Here is a 25430-nt window from a genome sequence, read left to right as displayed (position 1 = left end):
CTTTTCATTGTGGCTGCCAACCTGACTACCACTAGAGGGACCTCCTGAGTTCAGCGTCTTCACGCCCCGATTCAATGCATCTCTAAGAGGAAATGCCGATTGGTGGAGCATGTTTTACAATGCATGCGCATTAGCCTTCTAATGCCTTCCTGTGGTTCACAGAGACAGCAGCACACCAAAAGGAGAAAAGGCCAGAAACTCACCCTTTTCATGTACTCTGAGGCGTCCTGGGCACCTAAACATTGAACAGGAATACATGTGACAATGTGACAAACAGAATGAATTTAATTTTTATACCTAATCTTTCTATCCTAGCTATAAGATAATGCCTGGGACTAATGAGAGTAGTTAGAAAATTGGGCCGAATGGTTCTTATCTGCCGTCACATTCTATGTTTCTATGTAAAGTTTTGTAATATCATCCCCCCCAGCTGTCACTATTGTCGTGATAAAAGCATTCTCTATAAAGGCTACCACATTCTCACAGGATCCTCCATAGATCTCGTGCATGCACAAAAAGTAAAACACTGATGTGGGCTCCAGGCAGGTGAAGCGCTAGGAGCCTCAAGAGGACCAGCTGGATGAAGATGGTCACAATGGACAGCTTCAGTTAAGTAAAATGCATCTTTTCCTGCGGCACCCACACTGCAAGCAGAGTACCGTAGTAACTATCAAGGTCTTTGCAAAATATGCTAAGATTTCAGACAGCGAAAGAGCAACTTTAAGACGATCTGGGAGAACGGCATATTGTCATAGCATGCCCAGGCTAACCAGTCATTTATTGAGACAGAGTGAATTATCCAAAATACGCAATTTTGTTCTTCATGCAGTGTGTGTTATGCACCATTTCTAAATTGGGCACTTTATAAAAGCTGGGAGACAATAAAATATGAACTAGTGAACCAAAAGTAGAAAAGAAAAACACAATAGAAAGTACAATAAGTACTAGAAGGATAGAGGCACCTTCCTTGTCCTGCTTGGATGGAGAATACATTGTGCTGTATGTAAACTGTAGGTCCTCTTATAAAAAAAATAATCAGAATGAACAGTATGTATAAGAAAAGAAAAAAGAAAAAAAAAAAGGTATGTTTCATTTCTGACAAAGCCAAATTTTGCAACTGTTCCTGTGAAAGAGGCTGATGCTTACTTGTTAAAGGATCACTATAGGGTCAGGAACACAAACATGTATTCCTGACCCTATAATGTTAACACCACCATCTAGCCCCCCTGGGCCGCTCATGCCTCCATAAATCTAGCAAAATCTTACTGTATTAAAGCCTGAAGCTGTAACTCTGCATGCTGTTTGTCTCAGAAAAAACAAGCTGTCTGCTGACATCATCAGAAGCTTGAAAAAGACCTCATTGAGGTCGAAACGTTGCAATAAACCTGCTTGAAGAACAATCACAGTGAGTGCCTGAGATTTTTTCTATTTTGTATATATCTCTTGGGGTTCTTTGCTGACCCATGCTCAGTAGCACCCTGTGTTTAACTGTTGTGACTGAGTGCGACCCTCTCTTTTTTTTATCATCAGAAGTGGTGGCCTGAGCCTATCACAATGCTTCCCCATAGGATTGGCTGAGACTGACAAAGCGGCAGATCAGGGGCAGAGCCAGCACAATTCAAACACAGCCCTGGCCAGTCTGCATGCTGCCCTGTGCTCTGCTGACAGCAGATCTGAGTAGATTGTGGAGTTTTATGCCTCAATCAACTCAGAAGTCCCTCTGATGGCATTCTGAGTGACTGCAACTGGAGGTGTTCCTAGCTTTCAATGTAAACACTGTATTTTCTCAGAAAATAATCACTCTCAGAAAATACAGTGTTTACATGAGAAAGGCTGCAGGGAGCTATAGTTCTCACCTGAACAACCTACTTAAGCTGAAGTTGTTCAGGTGACTATAGTGTCCCTTTAAAGGTTTTGTTCGGGGAAGGGGCTGAGGAAAGAAATATCTAATGGTTTAATATGAAATCAGTAAGGGTCTCAGAATACCATATTAAGTAATATATACATCTTTGATATAAAGTATTAAACCCTTTCAGCGTAAGTAGGAATAAATAAATTAGTACTCCTGGTAAGAAGTTAAATATAGAACCATGCAATTAATTTTATATACTCTCAAGTATATAGAGAGAGTATGTTGGAGACTAAATTCAGAATCCATTCATGTTCTATATTAATTCCAGTTGTAGGGGTTTTTTCCTCCCATTTTCCCACTTTCAGTAAACACAGGCACGGTTTGCCAAAGCTTAGTTCAAACCATCTTCAACGGAAGAAACAGCTGCCAGCATTCCTATATTAGATGTTAAAAACCATCTGTTGAAAATAGAAAAATATTACTTGTACATGTGTGAGTTCTGTGAAAACTAAATTCAACAATGTCATTTTAAAGCAGCAACTACACAAGGCAGCTCTGAAGGAATTCTCCAAGCATCATAACCACTAATGTTCTCTGCAGTGCCTTGGAGCCACCTCTCCCCCCACCCCAGTGTCCCCCTCTGATCGCATGGGAAACGTGCTTTTACTAACCTTTTTTTTCCTCGTCGTGGCTGGCCCCACCTCCATGGTGGATATCAATCAATCTTGATGATCTCAGCCAAGCCAATACTTCCCCCTCGGAAAGCACTGGGAGGCTATTGTGGATGCACAACAAACCGCCAATCAACATCACCTCATAGAGATGCATTAAATCAATCATCTCTATTGGGGAACATTACGAGCATCCATGCAGACTGTGGCAATGCTGAATGTAGGTACTGCACTAGGTATTCCCTCTACAAGCACCAAGACAACGTTAGCTTAATGGAGTGGTTTTGGTGTATAGATCATGCCCTGGTAGTCCAACTACTGCTTAATTCTCTACCATTTAGGAGGTAAATCTCTTATTTATTCATCCTTAGCCATACCTCCCATGTGTGTGGCCTTCCTTATCTCCCTACATATTTCCTGTAAAGAGAGATCTAATGTTTAAACTTAATTTGTTGCACAGTCTGATTAATTTAGATTATTGCATGAGTCTCCTGTGTGTGATGAAAGTTCAAGAGAAAAGAAGAGAACAGAGTCTGTCCACACGTGTATGCATACATACACAAATATCAAAGCAACAGTAGAAAAGAATAATAAACTTTATTAATGTAACACAAAAACTGAACTATGTACAAAGGGGGAAGGGGAGGGAGAGAGAGGGAGATGTCCGATGCAAAAGCACCTGGGTAGTTAAAAATAGTTTCCTCAAATAAGGAAACCGCTAGCTAGGGTACTGCAGTTAAAGCAAGAACCACTGTTGAGAGAGGTAACAAACCGCTCAAAATAAAGGTCTTAGGTACAATAAATACTAGCCGAGCACAAGAGAGAATGATAAACTGTATCTAAGCAAGGTTTATACTCATGGTGCCCGGCTAGAAGTAACCACTTAAAAACTCCTCGGTGTAGTGTAAATCTTACTGAGTGATACAGACGTGATAGTATGTGACTGAGCGGGGTGAGCACCTATAGCAAGGACCGCTGCAACAAGTGGTATATACCCACTTAAAAATTTGCTCATCGGTACAATGAATTCTTGCCGAGAGAGAGAGAGAGAGAGAGAGAGAGAGAGTATATAGGCTGTGTCAAAGGTGTATGCCCACTCCAAAATAACTTCTCGGTGCAATAGATTCTTGCCGAGAGAGAGAGAGAGAGAGTAAGTAACCTCTATCAAAGTAAAGCATACACTAATGGAGCCTGGCTGTAGGTGCGCCTGAATCTCCTCGGTACACTGTAACTCTTACGGAGTGAGATAAATAGTAGTGGTACAGGATCACTGAGAGAATATAGTAATAGTAAATGATATGTGTCAAAACGCAATAGCTACAGATATCACCAAGGTCCTCCTCGGAGCAATATGATCCTTGCCGGGAGAGAGAGGGGAGAATGATGTAAATCTGGGCTGGGCGGATAACACAATGATTAACATGTAACTACAAGGGATACAGTAACATAGTAGTATCAAATGTCACACTCCGTTAGATGGAAATAATTTGTTAATATATATACCTTAGGGCTATTGCCCAAAAACTACCAAAGTGACGAGGATCGCTCTGCAGCGAAGAGTATGTCCATTTACACACAAAAAATAGTCACCATGCTGATTAAGCCGTATAATGAGCCTATAACCTTCTAGCGAATAGAGTGGGGTTAGGGCTGAGGTGTCATATATGGCTGTACGGTGGCAGATAATGTGATAGAGGACCAAGATCACTCCTCGTCGTGTGGTGTACCCTCCGGTAGTAGAAGAAAAGAATGGTACCTTCTTGGGTACCAGGTATAGTAAAGAGGAGTAGAGGGAGGATAAGGGTGAGGTGTATCCTTAGTATCTTAGTGGAGTACCACGTAGGTAAATTCAATAATGGAGTGCCTAGAATTTTCAGCAGTACCCATAAAGTAGGGCAAGACATTGGAGAGATCCTACCTAACCTTACCGACTGACACCTACTTTGGGTGTCTGGACTATCCGCCCCACTACTACAACAGTTGGGGCTTGTGCTATTTAACACTTACCTCTAGATACTGTGATCGGACAAACTAATACCCGATCCTCTACACACTAGCATTTACTCACAGTACCTCGTCGCCGACCGAGGCACATCACAAGTGACTGTAGAGTACTTTATGGGTACTGCTGAAAATTCTAGGCACTCCATTATTGAATTTACCTACGTGGTACTCCACTAAGATACTTAGGATACACCTCACCCTTATCCTCCCTCTACTCCTCTTTACTATACCTGGTACCCAAGAAGGTACCATTCTTTTCTTCTACTACCGGAGGGTACACCTTACTGTACACCACACGACGAGGAGTGATCTTGGTCCTCTATCACATTATCTGCCACCGTACAGCCATATATGACACCTCAGCCCTAACCCCACTCTATTCGCTAGAAGGTTATAGGCTCATTATACGGCTTAATCAGCATGGTGACTATTTTTTGTGTGTAAATGGACATACTCTTCGCTGCAGAGCGATCCTCGTCACTTTGGTAGTTTTTGGGCAATAGCCCTAAGGTATATATATTAACAAATTATTTCCATCTAACTGAGTGTGACATTTGATACTACTATGTTACTGTATCCCTTGTAGTTACATGTTAATCATTGTGTTATCCGCCCAGCCCAGATTTACATCATTCTCCCCTCTCTCTCCCGGCAAGGATCATATTGCTCCGAGGAGGACCTTGGTGATATCTGTAGCTATTGCGTTTTGACACTTATCATTTACTATTACTATATTCTCTCAGTGATCCTGTACCACTACTATTTATCTCACTCAGTAAGAGTTACAGTGTACCGAGGAGATTCAGGCGCACCTACAGCCAGGCTCCATTAGTGTATGCTTTACTTTGATAGAGGTTACTTACTCTCTCTCTCTCTCTCTCTCGGCAAGAATCTATTGCACCGAGAAGTTATTTTGGAGTGGGCATACACCTTTGACACAGCCTATATACTCTCTCTCTCTCTCTCGGCAAGAATTCATTGTACCGATGAGCAAATTTTTAAGTGGGTATATACCACTTGTTGCAGCGGTCCTTGCTATAGGTGCTCACCCCGCTCAGTCACATACTATCACGTCTGTATCACTCAGCAAGATTTACACTACACCGAGGAGTTTTTAAGTGGTTACTTCTAGCCGGGCACCATGAGTATAAACCTTGCTTAGATACAGTTTATCATTCTCTCTTGTGCTCGGCTAGTATTTATTGTACCTAAGACCTTTTTTTGAGCGGTTTGTTACCTCTCTCAACAGTGGTTCTTGCTTTAACTGCAGTACCCTAGCTAGCGGTTTCCTTATTTGAGGAAACTATTTTTAACTACCCAGGTGCTTTTGCATCGGACATCTCCCTCTCTCTCCCTCCCCTTCCCCCTTTGTACATAGTTCAGTTTTTGTGTTACATTAATAAAGTTTATTATTCTTTTCTACTGTTGCTTTGATATTTGTGTATGTATGCATACACGTGTGGACAGACTCTGTTCTCTTCTTTTCTCTTCATCATTTAGGGTTAACCCCTGTTCTGTCCTATAAGACCTACTTTTCTCTGGCCAACTCTCCCATATACTGATGAAAGTTCAATTAACACAAAAGGAGATAACTTCTAAAGGACACACTGTGCAGTCACATCTGACTAAAAAGGAAATCATTTTTTTTTTCCATGGAGGTTTATTGAGAGTTACAGCAAGGTAAGGTTTGGCTAGGATTGCATACAAGGAAATGATTTAGCACTTAAAAGACTACAGGTGCATGATCTTTACACTAAAACTACTTCATTAAGGGAAACTTGTTTTGGTGCTTACAGTATCCCTTTAAGGTCTGATATTACATGAATTTTGAATAAGTTTTAAACTCTCAACACCAGTTCAGATCAGTGATAAGTGTTAATGAAAAACAACTTAGTGCAGGGGTAGGCAACCTTTGGCACTCCGAATGTTGACCTAGTGTGATGTGCCTCCAGCTTCTATGACTGTACCGGATATTTTTAAATGTCTAAACCCTGTGGTCTTGGTTTTTCTCATTTGCTGTCGCACCTTTACTATGTGTGATTGATGAAAGGTAACACCTGACTGAAAACGAGTAGAAAGGCTAAAATTCTCATTCTATTCCTGTGAGTAATGACGAGAAAAGTAGGTTAGCTACTCTGTTCTGTAATATGATAGCACCAAAACTTTTATATTTGATCATATCCACTAAAGATTACTTAAGTCATTATAATGAAATGAGTCATTGGGCGCTGTCCTCTCATCTTCTGTCAAACAGTTATGTCCACATGTATTTTTCGATGTATAATCAGGAAGTGGAAGAAGGCAATGTGCAGTGGCCCAATATTATTTTACATGGTCAATAGTTGGGTAAGGAATCTCTTCCAAGCCAATGTGCTTTGAGATCGATGTAAACAGCAAGTAGGTCTTGACTTTTAAATCACAGAGCGGCATCTTTTCCTTTGGTAACACACACAAAGGCTACTTTGTCCTGTCCGTCTTCAATATGCAATGCCGTAATGGGCCTGGGAGCATGGTGAGAACTTTGAAGTAATTCTCCAATATTTAAGTGACCTAAAGATTAACTTGAAAATGTATTCTCTCTTATACTTTTGTGCTTCATTGTTATACTTATAGAACTAAGGAGATATTCTAGCAGCGTAGGCCATCTGGAATTCCCAGAAAAGTAAATATGTTTTTTTTTGTTTTGTTTTTAAAGGATTGTAGAAGATTTTAATATCCAATTATTAAATCTACAATTAATGCAGATGGGGGGTGATGGCTAACCTGAAGGGGCTAAACAATTAATGCCAACCGCTGTAGTACTCTGTACTACCACACGGACACTCCGCAGCGCCTGGTCAGAGGATTCCTGGCTGAACGCTCAAACACAGAGTGGAATTACAGCTGTACAGCGACTGGCACGAATGCTTTGGGGTTAAACAGTTAATGGATTAACCTCTTTAGGTAAGCCAGCGCCTGGGACCCCCTTGCACCATAACAACTTAATGACGATGAAGCTATGGTGCTGGAGTGTCCCTTTAACCATCTAGTTCTAGGTCCAGGAGTCCAAGTAGAACAGGAAAAAAAAAATGAGTGAAAATAAACCTAATCTATCCAAATAGATTGCATTGCTTTACATACGGTTTATATCTGTGCCCTAAAAAGGTATATGGTAGGAAAGAGTAGTGTTGTTACAATGGTAAATGCCATTGGTATACAAAGAACTACAAACACAACTTTTGACTGTGTGAACCCATTAAGAAGCCATGTTTTAAACACTGCCTTGCTGAGATAGGGATATGAAAATTGCACTCACACAAGGCAGTGAAGGGACAGGGAAACAAAAAGTTGTAATAATGCCATTCGTACAGGTTTGTGATCGACCGAGTAAAACAGGCTGGATTGTATCGTAAGATAGAGAGAACATTCTCATCCACTTATTGGAATATCTCATGTTTTATTAAGCCAACCAGAATATTTTAGTTTCAAATCTGAACGACACGCCATGTGCAGCCCTAATGAAAACGCAGCTCGGTGTTAGCAGTGCATGTTACCCATCACAATCAGCAGCATACCTCCCAAGTGTCCCTATTTAGGAGGGACAGTCCCTTTTTGGGGCCCAAATCCCTCTTTTCCATCCTTATTTACTGCTTTTCTAGGCACTTCATATTGTTGGTGTGTCTGAGTGTATAACTGAGCTCCACAACAATAATACTCCCAATAATGTGTCTTTAAACTACAATAAAATGTGTTTAGAAAGCAGTCTGCGTAAATAGGATACATTGTACTTGTCCTAAATTCCATTTTAGCTGTCAAAGGGTCCTTTGTCGATTTAAAATGTTGGGAGGTATGAGGCAGGCATGGAAAAATATTAATAACCAAATGAAAATGTTACAAGTCAGATTTTATTACTAGACAGCCGTATAAAGATCCCAACTTGATTATGGAAAAGGAAAATGGATATTTGCAGTCAGAGCTTGCGCAGGACCGAATACAGGACTAGCGCCGCTCATTGATTTTCCTAGGTAACCCAGTTTCAGATTGCTGCCATTTTATTAATCATACATTAGATTAGAGTAAAGCTTGACCTTCTGAACATGTGACACAATCTGTGATTACAGTTCTGCTGATTTTGGTGTGGGTGACGAATGTTGATAATGGTTCACCCATGAACTCAACGAATGCCACGAAAAAAGAAAGCTCGGAGAAATAGGACACCACTAGGGACTACTGGATTGCGTTGTCTGTAGCAGACAGATTTAAAAGGATTGCTACAAAACGATAACAAGCATGCATCCAGCAAAAAGGAAAACCACAACATTTTGTATGCAAAATAATGAATATTTATTTGTATTGAACAGAAGAACAAAATAGATTTGTAACAGCATGTCCTAGAAACAGCCTCAAGCAAGAAACATGACTCTTGGCTAAACCACAGCAAAGTATATATTGTCAATAGCGTGTTCTCCTTCTGAGTGTCACACCTTGGTTCGGCCATATTTTCCTGTCACTTGATAAAAGGCCTGCCTGAAAAAAAAATCATGCCTCTCAGGAATTGTCCCCAATTTTATTTACCTAAAATGTACTAGTACCCTAATCAACACCCATCTCACATGGTCTATTTAATGTTGACTGTATAAAATGGTGGAGATGCTGAAGCTAATGCTAGTTAATTCTACACAGCACAACAGAAGCAGGATCCATACATACTCTTACATTCAACACCACTGGTGGCGATCAGGCCTAGGCTGCTCCACTGCAAGCGCCTGCCACCCACCACTTTTCCAAAATGCATTCCTTAATGTAGGAATCCAATATTGAAAAACTATGTATCCACATTCATTTGAACCCTTTAGTTAGTTCTTATAAAAATGCTGGCGATCGTTTTAATTGCATATCTTATAGTAGTAACATTTTTCTAATACAGAGAAGTCTTGGCTGTTGGGCTCATCTTCAGTCCAGACATTTTTTCTTGCCAGATTGTGAACTGAACAATTTTATCCACAAAGCCTTACCACTTGCCTAAGGACTGAACAGATGTAAAGTGTGTCTGGCTGTTTTAAAAAAAATGACACTATATACCACAGATAAATATAGCCACCTGTCATTATATGGGTGATTTGAAGTTACACTTTGGTAGGTAAAAGTTTCTGAATTTTGCAAATGAAAATCTATTTCAAATAATTATAAGCGTGCAGGTTTCGGCATTTAGGATTTCGCAAGAGGACGATCAGGTTGCTTTAAGAGTTGGAAATAGAAGGTTTTGTTTCTTTTTTAATAAAGGGGGGGCAGTGATCTAAAATATTAATATAAAAAAAAGAACATACATTTCTTTATTGGAGGATTAACATAACCCATAAGAATAATATCTCTAAAGTACCTGTGCTAGTGTGATGTAATTCCAGTAAAATACAAGTTTAAGCAGGCTAAGATTGCCACAAGGCATATGTATGTATATGTGTTTGTAGTATCAGTTAGTTAATAACACGTAGCTAAGATACTGTCATCACTGTACTGACCAGGTGCAGGAATGTAAGAACTGGAATTACGCGTCCCTCTCCTTTGTATCAGATGAGCCACGTGGTTAGACCGGATGGATGAGTTTAGACTCTATTCATTAAATAGGTTAAGGGTATGTGTGGGTGTAGTTAATTGTGGGAGGAGCTACAGTGCTATATAAGGAATGTACTCTATGTATTCAGTACTCAGACTTTGCTGTATTTTGGTGACGCTAGTCCCTCTGAGTCCCGATCGGTGATCCAATAAAGAATCTCTTCCTTCCTGAAGAAACCTGTGTCCATCTCTCTGTGCTTGGCTTCCGTCAGTTTCTCCGGTATCATTTGGTGCATTGGCCGGGAAGCTCATCGTTCAACGGTAGCTGAGAGGCAGAGGCGTGAGACGGTCTATCTTTGCCCACGTTCTCTACGGCTGCACCCCTGAACTTCTGCGTGGACCTCCCTTCGTCTCGGCGCCACTGGTCTGTTGTCCAGGAGATCATCGGCCTCTACGTGAGAAGTGCTGGGGTGTCCCCGTCGATGAGTGTGAACTCAGGTTCAGGAACGAGGAGGTAAGATAACTGCTGTTTTAGACGGCAGGACCCGCTAGGGGTATACCGATTGTGCGGTAGGCCCAAAGGGGTTTTTGAATCTGTATCTGCCCCCTCTGTCGGAGGGAAGGAGCGAAGGCGCACCGCTCGATCGAACGCTCTTTAGTCAGACCGTTTGATTTGGTTAGTCAGGCGGGGTCCTGGTGTAAATAGCCCTAGCCGGACACCGGTGTCTTGTCTAGACTAGCGTTCTAGGGTGTATATTACGTTCGCTAGGTCGGAGGGACCGGGAGACTAAGCGGCGCCTGTGTAAATTCGGTTCGCTAGTTCTCATCCTATCTGGGCTAAGTGGGAAGGCGTGTAAATTTGGAACCCACTAGACTTTTGATAGTACGACTAAGAGGCGCCTGTGTAAATTCGGTTCTCTAGCTCGTTGTATAGTGCGACTAAGAGGCGTCTGTGTAAATTCGGTTCTCTAGCTCGCTATATATGTGGTGATTGGGCAGTGTGGCTAACCAAAACGGGTGTATATAGTTTTAGGTAGTCCATTCAAGGTACTGGCCAATAGTTTAGTTGGGAATTGTAAATGTGTTAACGATTGTTTTAGTAAAGTGTATATCTTGTTAGATAGCGCGAGTGTTAATAGTGTGTTGCTGTATTATAGTGCACGGTACCATAACCCTGTATATTTACTGACATTATATAATAAGTACTAATCATTGTCGTCCATTGCATGTTTAACACCATAACCACTAATAATTGTATTGTGACCTTAACTTGTGCTTTGACCTATGCTAACCGTACTGTAACCGCTATTTGTAAAAGACGATGTTACTGGGGTGTGTTATAGACGGGTAATTCGTATATAGAGAATTATAGCGTGGGTGACTGTGTAGTTACGCCAAAGGGCATAATATTGATTATATAGTGACTGGTGTAGCAGCTGTGTGTGTATGGGAATTCCCTGAGTGTTTATTGTTATTGTGTACGTTTCACTTGGTAACCGTACCACGTGGTGCTGTTGCCAGAGGAAACGGGTGTGACTGTTGAATAGTACGCGTGTATAGTAATCGTTGTCGACGACGTTCCACTGTTAAATATGGGTGCGTCGCAGTCAACGATTCCGGATCCCTTAGGATGTATGGTTAAGAATTTTAAAAAGGGATTCAAAGTTTGTGATTTTGGGGTTAAGATGTCCCCTGTACGTTTGGTCACTTTGTGCACTAGGGAGTGGCCTACTTTGGTTGCGGCATGGCCGCCACGTGGCAGTTTGGATCCAACTCTGGTACAGCGCTTACACGTGGCTGTATCAGGTAGGCCTGAACTTTACGGCCAGTTTCCTTATATTGATTGTTGGAGACAGGCCGTAAATGACTCGCCAAAATGGCTCCGGACATGCCACGAGGAACAGTGTCGCCTCATGGTAGCTAGGACTTGTTCGTCCACTAGGGCTGGTGTTAGGCCCATTTTGGACACGCCCCCTGAGTCCGAGATCCCTTTGCCGCCCCCTTACTTTCCGGTAAGAGGAAGTGACGCAAATACAGGAAGTCCTGTAACCCTTCCCTCATTACCCTCATCCACTTCCGCTTCCTCCTCCAGTACAGGATCCACCCCCCCTCGTACTAAATCTCCCCTTCCGGAACCAGAACCCACCCCCATTAGAAACGAATATCCTGATTTGGCGCCACTTCAGACTTCCGGTCAAGCTTCATCTAGCTCGGCCCGAAGTGTTTTATTTACCTCCTTTTCCCAAAACCAAACTCCCACATCCCCATACCCTATTTCTCCCCGACCGGAACCCATGACTGACGTTTCCCTACGTAGCCCCATCCAAACCCGACAGTTGACTGGTGCCCAACAATTAAAGCACTATCAGATGCCTCTTCGCTTAAATCCCGGGTCAGCTTATATCGATGCCGCAGGTCAAATGGCACACGCTGACCCTGTCTTCGTATATGTCCCTTTCACCACTACCGACCTTTTAAACTGGAAGACCCATAATTCCTCGTATACTGAGAAACCACAAGCCATGACTGATCTGTTCACCTCAATAGTACAGACACATAATCCGACATGGGCTGATTGCCAGCAGTTATTAATGACTTTATTTAACAATGAGGAAAGGACAAGAATAAATCAAGCAGCCATTAAAGCATTAGAGGATAGAGCCCGTGCTTTGAACCAAGCTAATCCAGCAGCATGGGCCGCGACACACTATCCCAACACCGATCCCGATTGGAACGTAAATGGTGCTGATATGGTTCAACTCAGAGCCTATAGAGACGCTATAATTGCTGGCATGAAAGCCGGAGGAAAGAAAGCCATTAACATGTCGAAGACAGTTGAGGTGATCCAGAAAAGCGATGAAGCGCCCAGTGTCTTTTATGACCGATTATTGGAGGCGTACCGCTTGTACACCCCCTTTAATCCGGAAGACGCAGACAATTCCCGAATGGTTAACTCCGCCTTTGTCAGCCAAGCTTACGGAGATATTAAGCGCAAGCTACAAAAGTTAGAAGGGTTTGCAGGTATGTCAATCTCCCAACTAATGGAGGTAGCTAATAAGGTCTATATGAATAGGGAAACAGAAAGCAAGAAAGAGGAGGAGCGCAAGATGCGTAAAAAGGCTGATATGCTAGCGGTAGCGATCGCAGGCGTAGATAAACGGGGCCCAGATAGAGGCAATAATAGATGGAGTAGGGAGCCTTTGAGTAGGGATCAGTGTGCGTATTGCAAGGAAGAAGGGCATTGGAGGAACGAATGTCCGCAAAGAGAGCAGTACGAGAGAGACCAACCCAGGGCAGGCTACGGAAACTTTAGAGGCAGAGTGAGAGGTAGAGGAGGTCCCGGAGGGAGTAATGGTTATAGAGGGAGTAATGGGAACAGAGGAAGTGTTAGGGAAGACAGGTATATTCCAGCAGCGCAAAGGTCTCGCGATAGAGAAGGTAGGGACTTTGTAGGATTGGCTGACACGGTCATGGAGGACTATTGATACCGACCGGGCTCCATCCCCCTTGGTCGAGCGGAGCCTATGGTCGATGTATCAATAGGGGGGAAAAGGAGTGCGTTCATGATCGACACTGGTGCTGAACATTCAGTGGTGACTAATCTAGTTGCTCCTCCATCTGGAAGGACTATTACTGTGATAGGAGCAACTGGAAGAAGTGCTGAAAGACCGGTTCTTAAAAGTCGACTCTGTACATTGGGAGGCCACGTAGTAAAACACCAATTTCTTTATATGCCTGAATGTCCAGTCCAATTGCTGGGACGTGATATGCTATCCAAATTACAAGCGCAGATTACGTTCCTACCAGATGGAACAACATCTTTAAAGTTTAATGGACCTTCAGGTATTATGACTTTATCCGTACCAAAGGAAGAAGAGTGGCGACTTTATACAGTGTTGACTAGCCAAAACCCTAGGAGTGATGAGACATTATTTAACATACCAGGAGTTTGGGCAGAGAACAACCTACCAGGACTGGCCCGCAATATTCCACCTATAAAAATTGAACTGAAACATGGGGTTTATCCAGTGAGCCTGAGACAATACCACATCCCGCAGAAGGCTAAGAAGAACATCCAATCCTATCTGGATAAGTTCATACGGTATGGTATCCTAAAATTCTGTACTTCCCCCTGGAACACCCCATTGCTGCCTGTTCAAAAGCCCGGCACAGATGAGTATCGACCTGTGCAGGACTTAAGAGCAGTCAATGATGCGGTTGTTAGTATACATCCAGTTGTACCCAATCCATATAACCTGCTTGCTTTAATTCCGGGCGGGGCTACTTACTTCACAGTCTTAGATCTCAAAGATGCCTTCTTTTGCCTCCGAATTGCCGCAGAAAGTCAATGTATTTTCGCTTTCCAGTGGGAGAACGCTGTAACGGGCTCAAAACGCCAAATGACTTGGACAAGACTGCCCCAAGGGTTTAAAAATTCACCTACCCTATTTGGTTCAGCCCTAAGTCAAGATCTATTGGATTTCGAGTCCATCCCAGGAGAGTGTGTATTGTTACAATATGTAGATGACTTGTTGATAGCAGCAGTTACAAAAGAAATCTGTCAGCAAGCAACGCACGATCTACTACATATTCTCTGGAAGGCAGGATACAAGGTGTCTAGAAAGAAGGCTCAGTTGTGTTTGCCAACTGTCAAGTATCTAGGATTCCATATCTCTGAAGGTCAAAGAATTATGGGGCCAGAGAGAAAAGAAGCTGTCTGCCAAATACCAATACCCAAGAATAGAAGACAAGTGCGAGAATTCTTGGGGGCAGCAGGCTTCTGTAGGATATGGATTCCCAGTTATGCGATACTAGCAAAACCTCTGTACGCAGCTATCAAAGGTACAGAGCACGACCCCTTCTTATGGACCCAAGAACAGCAAACGGCATTTGAAGATGTGAAGAAGGCTTTGATGAGTGCCCCAGCATTAGGTCTACCTGATCACACACGACCATTCTACTTATATGTACACGAGCAAAGAAGAATGGCTGTGGGAGTATTGACACAGTACTTGGGATCATGGCAAAGACCTGTTGCCTACATGTCTAAACAATTGGATGCAGTGGCCAGCGGACTTCCACCTTGTCTAAGAGCCGTAGCTGCAGCCGCCCTGCTAGTAGCTGAAGCCGATAAACTCACTCTGGGTCAAGAACTTTATGTACGAGTCCCACATGCAGTACAGACGTTGTTGGATTACAAAGGAAATCATTGGTTTAGTAATAGCCGTATGACCAAGTATCAAGCAATGTTGTGTGAAAACCCAAGAGTGCATTTAGAGACTGTAAACACCTTAAATCCAGCTACCCTTTTGCCACAACCTACTGAAAGTCAACATGATTGTTTGGAAGTAATGGATGAAGTATTCTCAAGTAGACCAGATCTTCGTGATTTTCCCATCCAGAACCCCGATGTTCAATATTACACCGACGGCAGTAGTTATGTGAAAGAAGGGATCCGCTATGCAGGATATGCAGTGACAACAATAGACAAGGTGATAGAAGCTCGGCCACTGGCGAAAGGAACATCAGCACAAAAGGCAGAATTAATAGCACTAACACGAGCGTTACAATTGGCTGAAGGTTTAAGAGTGAATATCTATACGGACTCTAAGTATGCGTTTTTAACCACTCATGCCCACGGAGCTTTGTATAAAGAAAGAGGACTACTGAATTCAGAAGGCAAAGAAATCAAGTACGCAGCCGAAATCCTACAACTATTGGAAGCAGTGTGGGAGCCGAAAGAAGTCGGTATCATACATTGTCGAGCGCATCTGAGAGGAGATGGTGATGTAACCAAGGGAAATCGGATGGCAGATAGTGCAGCTAAGCGTGCTGCTGAATCAGGAAGACAGGAGTATGTAGGGCATATAGCTGCTCTTATACCAACTCCACTGTCCCAATGGACTCCAGTTTATACAGCTCAAGAAGAGGAGTGGTTAAAGACTGAACCGGGAAAGTATCTGGAGAACAAGTGGTATCAGCTAGAAGATGGAAGAATAGTTATACCAGCATCGCTAGCGGTAGAAATTGTCCAAAATTATCACAACGGGACACATTCTGGGAGAGACAGTACTGAAGAATCTCTTAGAAAACATTTCTACATACCAAGATTGTCCAACTTGACTCAGGCCATTGTACGCAGATGTGTAACGTGTGCTAAGAATAATGCAAGACAAGGACCAGTAAAGCCACCAGGAGTTCAGTTTATGGGGGGACTCCCCATGTCCGATCTACAAATAGACTTTACAGTGATGCCTAAGTCGGGTGGACATCGTTACCTGCTGGTAATTGTGTGCACCTATTCAGGCTGGGTAGAAGCATGTCCTACTCGTACAGAGAAAGCAGGAGAAGTTGTGAGATTCCTGCTACGAGAAATAATACCCCGATATGGACTACCCTGTTCTATAGGATCGGACAATGGTCCAGCTTTTGTTCATCAGTGCCTACAACAACTGACTCATATGCTTGGTATAAAGTGGAGGCTTCATACTGCATATAGACCCCAGAGTTCTGGTAAGGTAGAGAGAATGAATAGAACTATAAAGAACCAGTTGGCTAAAATGTGTCAGGAAACCCAACTTAAGTGGAACGTTCTCTTACCTATAGCCTTATTGCGAATCCGCAGTACCCCTACCAGAAGGATGGGCCTCTCTCCTTTTGAAATCATGTATGGGCGACCACCTCCCGTACTTGGTAACTTAAGGGGGGACTTGAGTCAGTTGGGAGAAGGAATTACCCGGCAGCAGGTTGTAGAGTTGGGTAAGACTATGGAGGAGGTACAGAAATGGGTACAAGATAGATTACCTGTGAATATTTATCCCCCTGTTCATAGTTATCATCCAGGAGATCAAGTGTGGATTAAAGAGTGGAATAATGTACCGTTAGGGCCCAAGTGGAGAGGTCCTTATGTTGTTCTTTTGTCTACCCCTACAGCAATAAAAGTAGCAGAAGTGACTCCGTGGATACATCACTCCAGGGTTAAACCAGCAGCAGTCGATTCTTGGCAAGTTACAGCAGATCCAGAGAATCCCTGCAAGATCCGGTTAAAACGCACTACTCAGTCGGAGTAACGAGGAATTATTGTGGATTACAAATTTTATTGTTACAGGTGTGAGTGAGAAGGCCATAATAAAGCCTGTCCGCTTACCATCACATAGTGTATAAGCCAGGCAAGTCTCGAAGGGACACCTGTGAAGATGAGCAGAACTCCATTCCCTGCAGCCCCTCACATCCTGGAAGCTGAGGCGCCATCGCACGGACGAAGACTGAGGATGACGGCGAAAGATGTGCTTTTGATAGTGTTTATTTATATGTGTTTTTATATTCAGGAAGGTAGAGGTACCGACACTCCTAGCTGTGAGGTATGCATTAAGACTACGAGAACAGGTAACCATATTTCCCAAACCCTAATTTGGCATTCACAATACGAATGTAAAGGAGATGTATCGAGATGTAGATACTTAAATATAGATTATAGTGTGTGCCATTTAGGAGTAGGAGAACCTAAGTGCTTCAGTCCGGAGTATCAGCCTCGTACAATTTGGTTGACTCTCAGGAATGGAGATCCTCAGGGGACCCTAATTAATAAGACGGTGTTAGAATCCGTACATTCTTCGGGTGTTCTGCTATTTGATGCATGTAAGGCGATATCAAGTGGTAGAAAACCGTGGAATGTATGTGGGGATCTTAGATGGGAGAGGACGTATGGGTCTAACGATAAATATATTTGTCCCAGTAGCAAAAATAAATATGTAAGTCCTAGATGCCCAAATAGAGATTATAACTTTTGTCCATATTGGTCTTGTGTGGGGTGGGCAACTTGGGGACAGACAGTAGACAAAGACATGATAGTGACTAAGTTGCCGACTAGCCCTTATTGTAAGTCTATGGAATGCAACCCAGTCCATATACTCATTAATAACCCCGACAAGTTCTTAGATAAGTATGGAAATTTATTTGGGTTTCAAATATACGGGACGGGTTTAGATCCTGGGACATTATTGTTTATAGGAATAGAGACTGATACGGTATCCTCCCAGACTCATCAAGTATACCATTCCTTTTACGAAGAGATGAGTATAGATAATAAGATCCCCCATAATGCTAAAAACCTGTTCATCGATTTAGCTGAAAGTATTGCCGGTAGTCTTAATGTTACCAACTGCTATGTGTGTGGAGGTACTAACATGGGAGACCAATGGCCTTGGGAAGCAAAGGAGGTAATGTCCGGTTCTGAGGCAGTTGACCAACTAATATCTACACAAGCCGATTATCATATGAGTGTTAGAGGTAAATCTGAGTGGAGATTAAAGACCTCCATCATAGGTTATGTTTGCATAGCAAGGAAAGGAATAATGTATAATACTTCTGTAGGAGAATTAACTTGTCTAGGGCAAAAAGCTTATGATGATGATACAAAGAATACAACTTGGTGGTCGGCTTCAAATGTCTCAGAACCATCTAACCCGTTTGCTAGATATGCCAATTTAAAGGATGTGTGGTTTGATCTATCCATCACATCTACTTGGAGAGCCCCAGCAAATTTGTACTGGATCTGTGGTAAGAAAGCCTATTCGGAGCTGCCACAGGACTGGGAAGGGGCATGTGTGTTGGGTATGCTCAAACCATCCTTCTTCTTGTTACCGATTGAAACAGGTGAGACTTTAGGTGTTAAAGTGTATGATGTGAATCATAGGAAGAAAAGGGGACCCATAGAGATAGGCGCCTGGGAAGATGATGAATGGCCTCCCCAGCGTATTATAGATTACTATGGGCCAGCCACGTGGGCTGAGGATGGTACCTTTGGTTATAGAACCCCTATTTATATGCTCAACCGTATTATAAGATTACAGGCGGTGGTTGAGATTATCACAAATGAGACATCACAAGCGCTCAATCTTCTAGCGAAGCATAACACCAGGATGAGGACAGCAGTCTACCAAAATAGATTAGCCTTGGATTACCTTTTGGCAGTAGAGGGAGGTGTATGTGGGAAGTTTAACCTAAGTAATTGCTGTCTTCAAATAGATGACGAAGGGCAAGCAATAGCTGAGCTTACTAGCCATATGGTTAAACTAGCGCATGTGCCTACTCAGGTATGGAAAGGGTACAATCCAAGTAGTTGGTTTGGTAGCTGGTATGAGTGGTTTGGAGGGCTTAAGGCAGTGGTAGGTGGAGTCCTACTGATTTTACTGTTGTGTCTACTCCTACCGTGTCTTATACCCTTAGTAGTTAGGTCTGTGCAAAGCCTGATAGGAAGTATAGCAGAGAGGAAGGCTGCTGCACAGATAATGGCGATATATAAGTATAAGGCTCTAGATCAGGGAGAACCAATGCAGGAAGATGAGTGTTGAAGATTCACATCATAAGATAAGTCTGGTCTGGTTCATGGTAACCTGAGGTATATGCAAACCAAGGTTAAGTGATGCCTCAAGTAATTGTGAAATATCAGAGGCATCAAAGGGGGGAATGTGATGTAATTCCAGTAAAATACAAGTTTAAGCAGGCTAAGATTGCCACAAGGCATATGTATGTATATGTGTTTGTAGTATCAGTTAGTTAATAACACGTAGCTAAGATACTGTCATCACTGTACTGACCAGGTGCAGGAATGTAAGAACTGGAATTACGCGTCCCTCTCCTTTGTATCAGATGAGCCACGTGGTTAGACCGGATGGATGAGTTTAGACTCTATTCATTAAATAGGTTAAGGGTATGTGTGGGTGTAGTTAATTGTGGGAGGAGCTACAGTGCTATATAAGGAATGTACTCTATGTATTCAGTACTCAGACTTTGCTGTATTTTGGTGACGCTAGTCCCTCTGAGTCCCGATCGGTGATCCAATAAAGAATCTCTTCCTTCCTGAAGAAACCTGTGTCCATCTCTCTGTGCTTGGCTTCCGTCAGTTTCTCCGGTATCACTAGTATAGAATGTCCTGCTTATATCTACAGCACACTGCAATTGTTAAACGAATGGGACATTCCATTTTGGTAAAGGATCATTAAAAGTGTGCTTGTTGTTATTCTGTCACTGGTCCTTAAAGGGTTAACACCATCCATACATCTTATCGAATTATTGGACATCAAACTAGTCTTTGCCCAACAACCGATCCCGCCAATTTGGACCAACAGAAGATGAAAATAATAGATCCCAGGGACCAGAAGAACATCATACTGGACAGGTCGGAATGCCAAGCTGGTGATTAGCCCAGCAGCTGGTTATATTTTTTCCCTACAATACAGAGGGAAAGTTATATTACACAAACATTTATGTGCCATTCAATGGCTGACAATACCTTGATATTTGCTTTTACAGACTAAAGAAGACATCTGGGTGCCTGCACCACATCAGGTCTTCAGCAATGGAAGCCACGTGTCTCTGTGGAATAAAGCATGGCTCTCAGCCAATGAGCGCTGTTCTGTTGTGGCAAATGCAGCTGTTTTTGCCAGACAGGATCAAAGTACGTCGTCAATCTGTTCTAAAATGGTGACTTGTCCAGGGCACTCGACACCATTACAGCAGGATGTAGTGGCTAGGGTACTTCAAGAATTCCTTTGAGATCTATAGCTATTTTATTTTAGCTTTAGCCACACACCAATAATAAATCAGTAGGCAGCCACTCACGGATTATCAACATGGATGGTCTCAAGAAATGCTTTCAATGCTGTAGAAATTATAAAGTCCAAAACTGAAGAAACTAAATATAAACAAATGAAGATACATTGCAACCTCAAAGTTCTTGTTAAATTATCAGATTGCACACAATGATCACCTTTACAGCATGGAGTATTTAGATAATTGCTATGACGCTTTGCCAGCCCTTAGCTATGTAAAATCCACATGCTCAGGTGTCTCCAAATTCCACCCATAGCACAGAGTATTGCAAAGTGTAAACATTATTTAACATAATTGGCAACCGGAATGTGTACGTATTAATCTGAAAGTGAAAGTTTATGATATGCATTTAAGTAAGAAACGTGTGCATAAACAAAAGAGTTTTAAACATAGGAAGCAGGGACATCAACGTTGTGAGTGCCATGTAAATAGAATAACTTGGGAGATTGGCATTGGATAGGTTAAGGAAGGGAAGCTTTGAAGAACTGCTTAAGATAAGCATTAGAGACACTGCATAGACCTAGGAACCGGCAGCAGGATTAAGATATTAAAATTGTTCCATAACAAAGACGATTTCTAGAAAGACATGTGAAAAAAAAAAAAATTAACTGGAACAGACTGCAGATTTAACATCTGTCAAACACAGCAGACTGACCGTCCATTAAATCCTATTCTGTATAACAGTCCACTTGAGAGCTCAGAACTACCGGTCACATAGCCGCTGAACAAATAGCACTTAAAGAAAAAAGTACATCAAGTCATTATGACAGTCCCGCCTTGTGTGTTTCACATCATACTGAGATATTGTAAGATAAGGAAGGATTTGATTTATATGAAGTACGGTAGATGGAAAATACAATTTAAATCACTAGTCAGAATTTTTTTTTTTTTAATTTACAGACTCATTCTTGGTGAGTGTTATAATCTTTAGTATTTGTAAACAGATGAACATTTAATATATAGAATAACTTTCCAGATTATTTAACCCCTTAAGGACACATGACATGTGTGACATGTCATGATTCCCGTTTATTCCAGAAGTTTGGTCCTTAAGGGGTTAAACAGTTATATCAGAACTGATTCTGCTATATACCATTACAATACATAACTAGATAAAACATTATTATTGCAAGGTGAATTAATTATCTTTTTGTTTAAATCACTCAAATGTGGAGAACAACTTAAAGTTGTTTATTGCATGTACATAGATTAGCAGAACATAAATAGGATAAATGGGGGCAGTTCTCACACCTAAAGCACGTTAGCTTGCTGGGCTGCTTAGGTTTGAAGACTGTGTCCTCTTTTGCATTTTACAAAAAGTGCTGGTTTTTATAGAAATTGACACTTTTGTAAAGGAACCTTGTTACAGCAGGTTGTGTTAGTTCCTGGTTGTTTAGCTCAGTGGATCTAAACACAAAATTAAATGTTTGTCCAATGAGATGTATAGTGTTGATATTAGTTACAATGATACAATGTCATTACGCCTTGTACGGTTTCCTCCCCCTCAAACAATAAGTGTTTTAATTGTGTGGCATCGTTATGGGTTATGCTTGAGGCTCGAAAGCAGAGCTGATATGTTGCTTTGATTAATTAAGACTGCTCACAAACTTTACTCTGGGTGCATGGGTTTTCTCCCTGAAAAGCTTAAAAACAGACCTCATAGCAAACATGATCTCTCATTTTCTAGGGCACTGTTAGAAACCCTACTCAGGGATAACAGACCTTCAAACGTTCTCAGTTATGACAGTCTTTTGGTACTTAAATGAAGTGGGGAGAGGGTGGGAGTAGCGGTAATGGTGCTAGGAGTAAAAATAATTTCATTTTTATTTATATATTAAAAAAAAAAAAAAAAAAAAAAAAAAACAAGCATGCATTTTTTCCTGCATATTTACTTCGGGGAGGTGATATGTTAAAATAGCTTGCAAAACCTGCACACCTGCTGTCTGCAGCCATTGCAAACCCTGCCCTCTTTCAGTTGAATACCCAAATCAGTGGCTTCTCATGGAGCTGCAGACACGCGTGTCCCTTTGGTTCTCAATGAGTTGTAGTACACCTCACAGAGAGAGGGGGGAGCAGATGTACACTAGCCCAGTGCAAATAATGGATGAAGGGGGAAAGAAACTCAAGTAATTACAGAAGGAATTATTTCTATTGAAATTAGCACTGCTATAAATAGTCAAAAATATGCCAAGCTGGGCCTGGCTCTATGTATCTGAAGCAATTATTTGACTTTTTTTAAAATGGCGTTTATATGAGAAAATGGAACCATCTACCCGAGCAGTCATATTGGGTCTGACAGCTGCAATTGGACCAACTTTAGCTCAGTCTAACATGTCTTGCAGGCAAGGTAGGTTGAGCAGCAGTTAGTCAGATAACAGCAGAGTTTGACCCAACATGGCTATACTCACACAGATAAAGTGCAACTTTCGCCAAAAAAATCTATAATTTTTAAAAAAAAATGTAAAAAAAAAATGTAAATTGTTTCATTAAATGTAACAAACTAAAAAAATGTGTTTTTTTAAAAATGGATCAAAGAAAATACATAGATTTTTTAAAGTATTCCTTCTTACAACATCTAAACATCACAACATTTGAAATTAAGTATAAAAAATATTAAAGAATCGTAAACCTCTGTTAATGACACCAGCCTTGTTGTAACCAAGCACAACCAAGCAAAAATTAAAAAATAATAAAATGTTACCAGCACTCAAATTAAATGGCAGGCTTCCTGGAAGTTTTTATTATTATTATTATTGAATATCAATCATACTTAATAATAGTTTATTTACTACGTTTTCGGCCAAAATAGTTACATTAGTATGGTGGCGAGGCCTAACTAACCATTGTGAGTGAATGCATTTTGCCAAACACTGGCCCCCACAGATCTACCAACGATGTTTGTGCCAAAAAACTTGACAAAGGCAACAAGCCCTCACCATCACCAACCTAAAGTGTGAGTTCCTGCAACTGCTAGGCCTTTGGCATAGCAACGGTTATGCGTTTGGGCAGTTTTCTGTCTGCATTCTTAGTGCACTCAATCAACGAGTCATCCTAACTACTTAAAGTCTGTGATAATTCACTGCATATCCAAATATGCTGATGGGTAGTCCAATACCAGTGTCAAGGAATTTGGTTGGACAGTTTTTCTGTTGGGACTGTAGCACCGACTGCAGTGGCTGAAGTGGACTCCCGATTGAAAACCATTATAAGTTGGTTCCTTTTTCATTTCCCTCATCTGGCCATAACCATCTGCTTGCATAATTTGGACATTGTGAATAAGCTATTGTTTTCAGATAGTGTCTCTCTCAAACTAAAGAACTACAGTGACTAACACCAAGGTCAAATATACTAACTAGAATACAAAATCAGGAAAAACAAACATAATCAGGGTCAGCACTAGCCAGGTCAGGGATTACAGAAAGACAAAAAACAATGTCACGGACTAAAGTGTATCAAAAACCAGAAAAATAAACACACACAGTGAGAATAATTCACTTATAGGATTGAAAGAACAACAAAAAGAGCTGATCCCAAGTTTAAATTGGATTACCCCCTGACATAATTAATTGCCCAGATGTATGTCTGTCAAAACAGACGTGGTGTCAAAAATCAAAAGTAAAAAAAATATATAAAACCCCAGTCACAACCAACATACTTTTATTTGAAACCGGTACTAGAATGACACAGGTGAAAGATGCTAGGTCAGAGAGATGTGTGCAGAATGAAGCGAGCTGGTCAAAACTGACGCAGGGGCAGCATTTCTGGTGCATGGCAAAGCTGACGCAGGGGCAGCATTTCTGGTGCATGGCAAAGCTGACGCAGGGGCAGCATTTCTGGTGCATGGCAAAGCTGACGCAGGGGCAGCATTTCTGGTGCATGGCAAAGCTGACGCAGGGGCAGCATTTCTGGTGCATGGCAAAGCTGACGCAGGGGCAGCATTTCTGGTGCATGGCAAAGCTGACGCAGGGGCAGCATTTCTGGTGCATGGCAAAGCTGACGCAGGGGCAGCATTTCTGGTGCATGGCAAAGCTGACGCAAGGGCAGCATTTCTGGTGCATGGCAAAGCTGACGCAGGGGCAGCATTTCTGGTACATGGCAAAACTGACGCTGGGGCATCATTTCTGGTGCATGGCAAAACTGACGCTGGGGCATCATTTATGATGGGTATTTTTACAAAGGTAAACTGATTGCAGTAGTGCTATGCCTGCTGTCAACTTACACATAGGGGACTTGGTCATGGTAACCTTGTGGAAGATCTGCCGTTCCGAAGTCGAAGAGAGGGTGCAGCACACGTTGTGCATGCAGCATGCTGACGTCACATGAAAAAAACTTGAATAAAAATGACAGCCAGCTCAGAAATAAAAGTTGCTGATTGACAGGAGCTCCATTTAAAACACTCCAAGTACCATAAGCAATACAGCTCTCTATAGTGGGTAGTGTGCTGGAGTTCTCTGGCACTTTAAGTGTAATTACCTGGAGTCAGCTGGGCCTCCACTACTAAGAGTCAGACGTTTCTAAGCAGGATCTTTCCTTAGCTCACATGTGTTAAGCCCTGCAATACGGGCCTTACTTCACTGGCTGAGAGTGCGCTGTAGTACTTATGATGATTGAAGTGTTCCTTTCAGTAAGAAAATAAATATATTGTGTTAATGGCAACATTTCTAGCAGAAGTGCTGCTCAGGCAGAAACCTTGCACTATAACCATTTCAGCAAATTGATGTGGCTATAGTACTTAGAGTAACCCTTTAAATCCATAA

The 25430-nt window shown here is 41.9% G+C and overlaps 3 protein-coding genes across 11 annotated transcripts in view; 2 read left to right on the top strand and 1 right to left on the bottom strand.

Moving 5' to 3' along the window:
• The window catches only part of CCDC81 (coiled-coil domain containing 81), a 367311-nt gene that overhangs the window by 95786 nt on the left and 246095 nt on the right, over nt 1–25430 (top strand). The window lies entirely within an intron of this gene.
• PICALM (phosphatidylinositol binding clathrin assembly protein) overlaps nt 1–25430 on the bottom strand; it is a 107214-nt gene that overhangs the window by 79059 nt on the left and 2725 nt on the right. The gene's annotated exons all lie outside the window — the stretch shown is intronic.
• LOC134600993 (uncharacterized) lies at nt 12513–15815 on the top strand (the record flags this gene model as incomplete). The annotated part of the gene is made up of 2 exons (XM_063445406.1): nt 12513–12977; nt 13788–15815. Coding segments are annotated over 2 exons (2493 nt in total), but the record flags the coding sequence as incomplete, so codon positions are not given.

This window comes from Pelobates fuscus, chromosome 1 (genome assembly GCF_036172605.1).
Source record: "Pelobates fuscus isolate aPelFus1 chromosome 1, aPelFus1.pri, whole genome shotgun sequence".
NCBI lineage: Eukaryota > Metazoa > Chordata > Amphibia > Anura > Pelobatidae > Pelobates > Pelobates fuscus.
The sequence above is the reverse complement of the archived record's forward strand: the minus strand, read 5'-3'. Positions and strand labels throughout refer to the sequence as shown.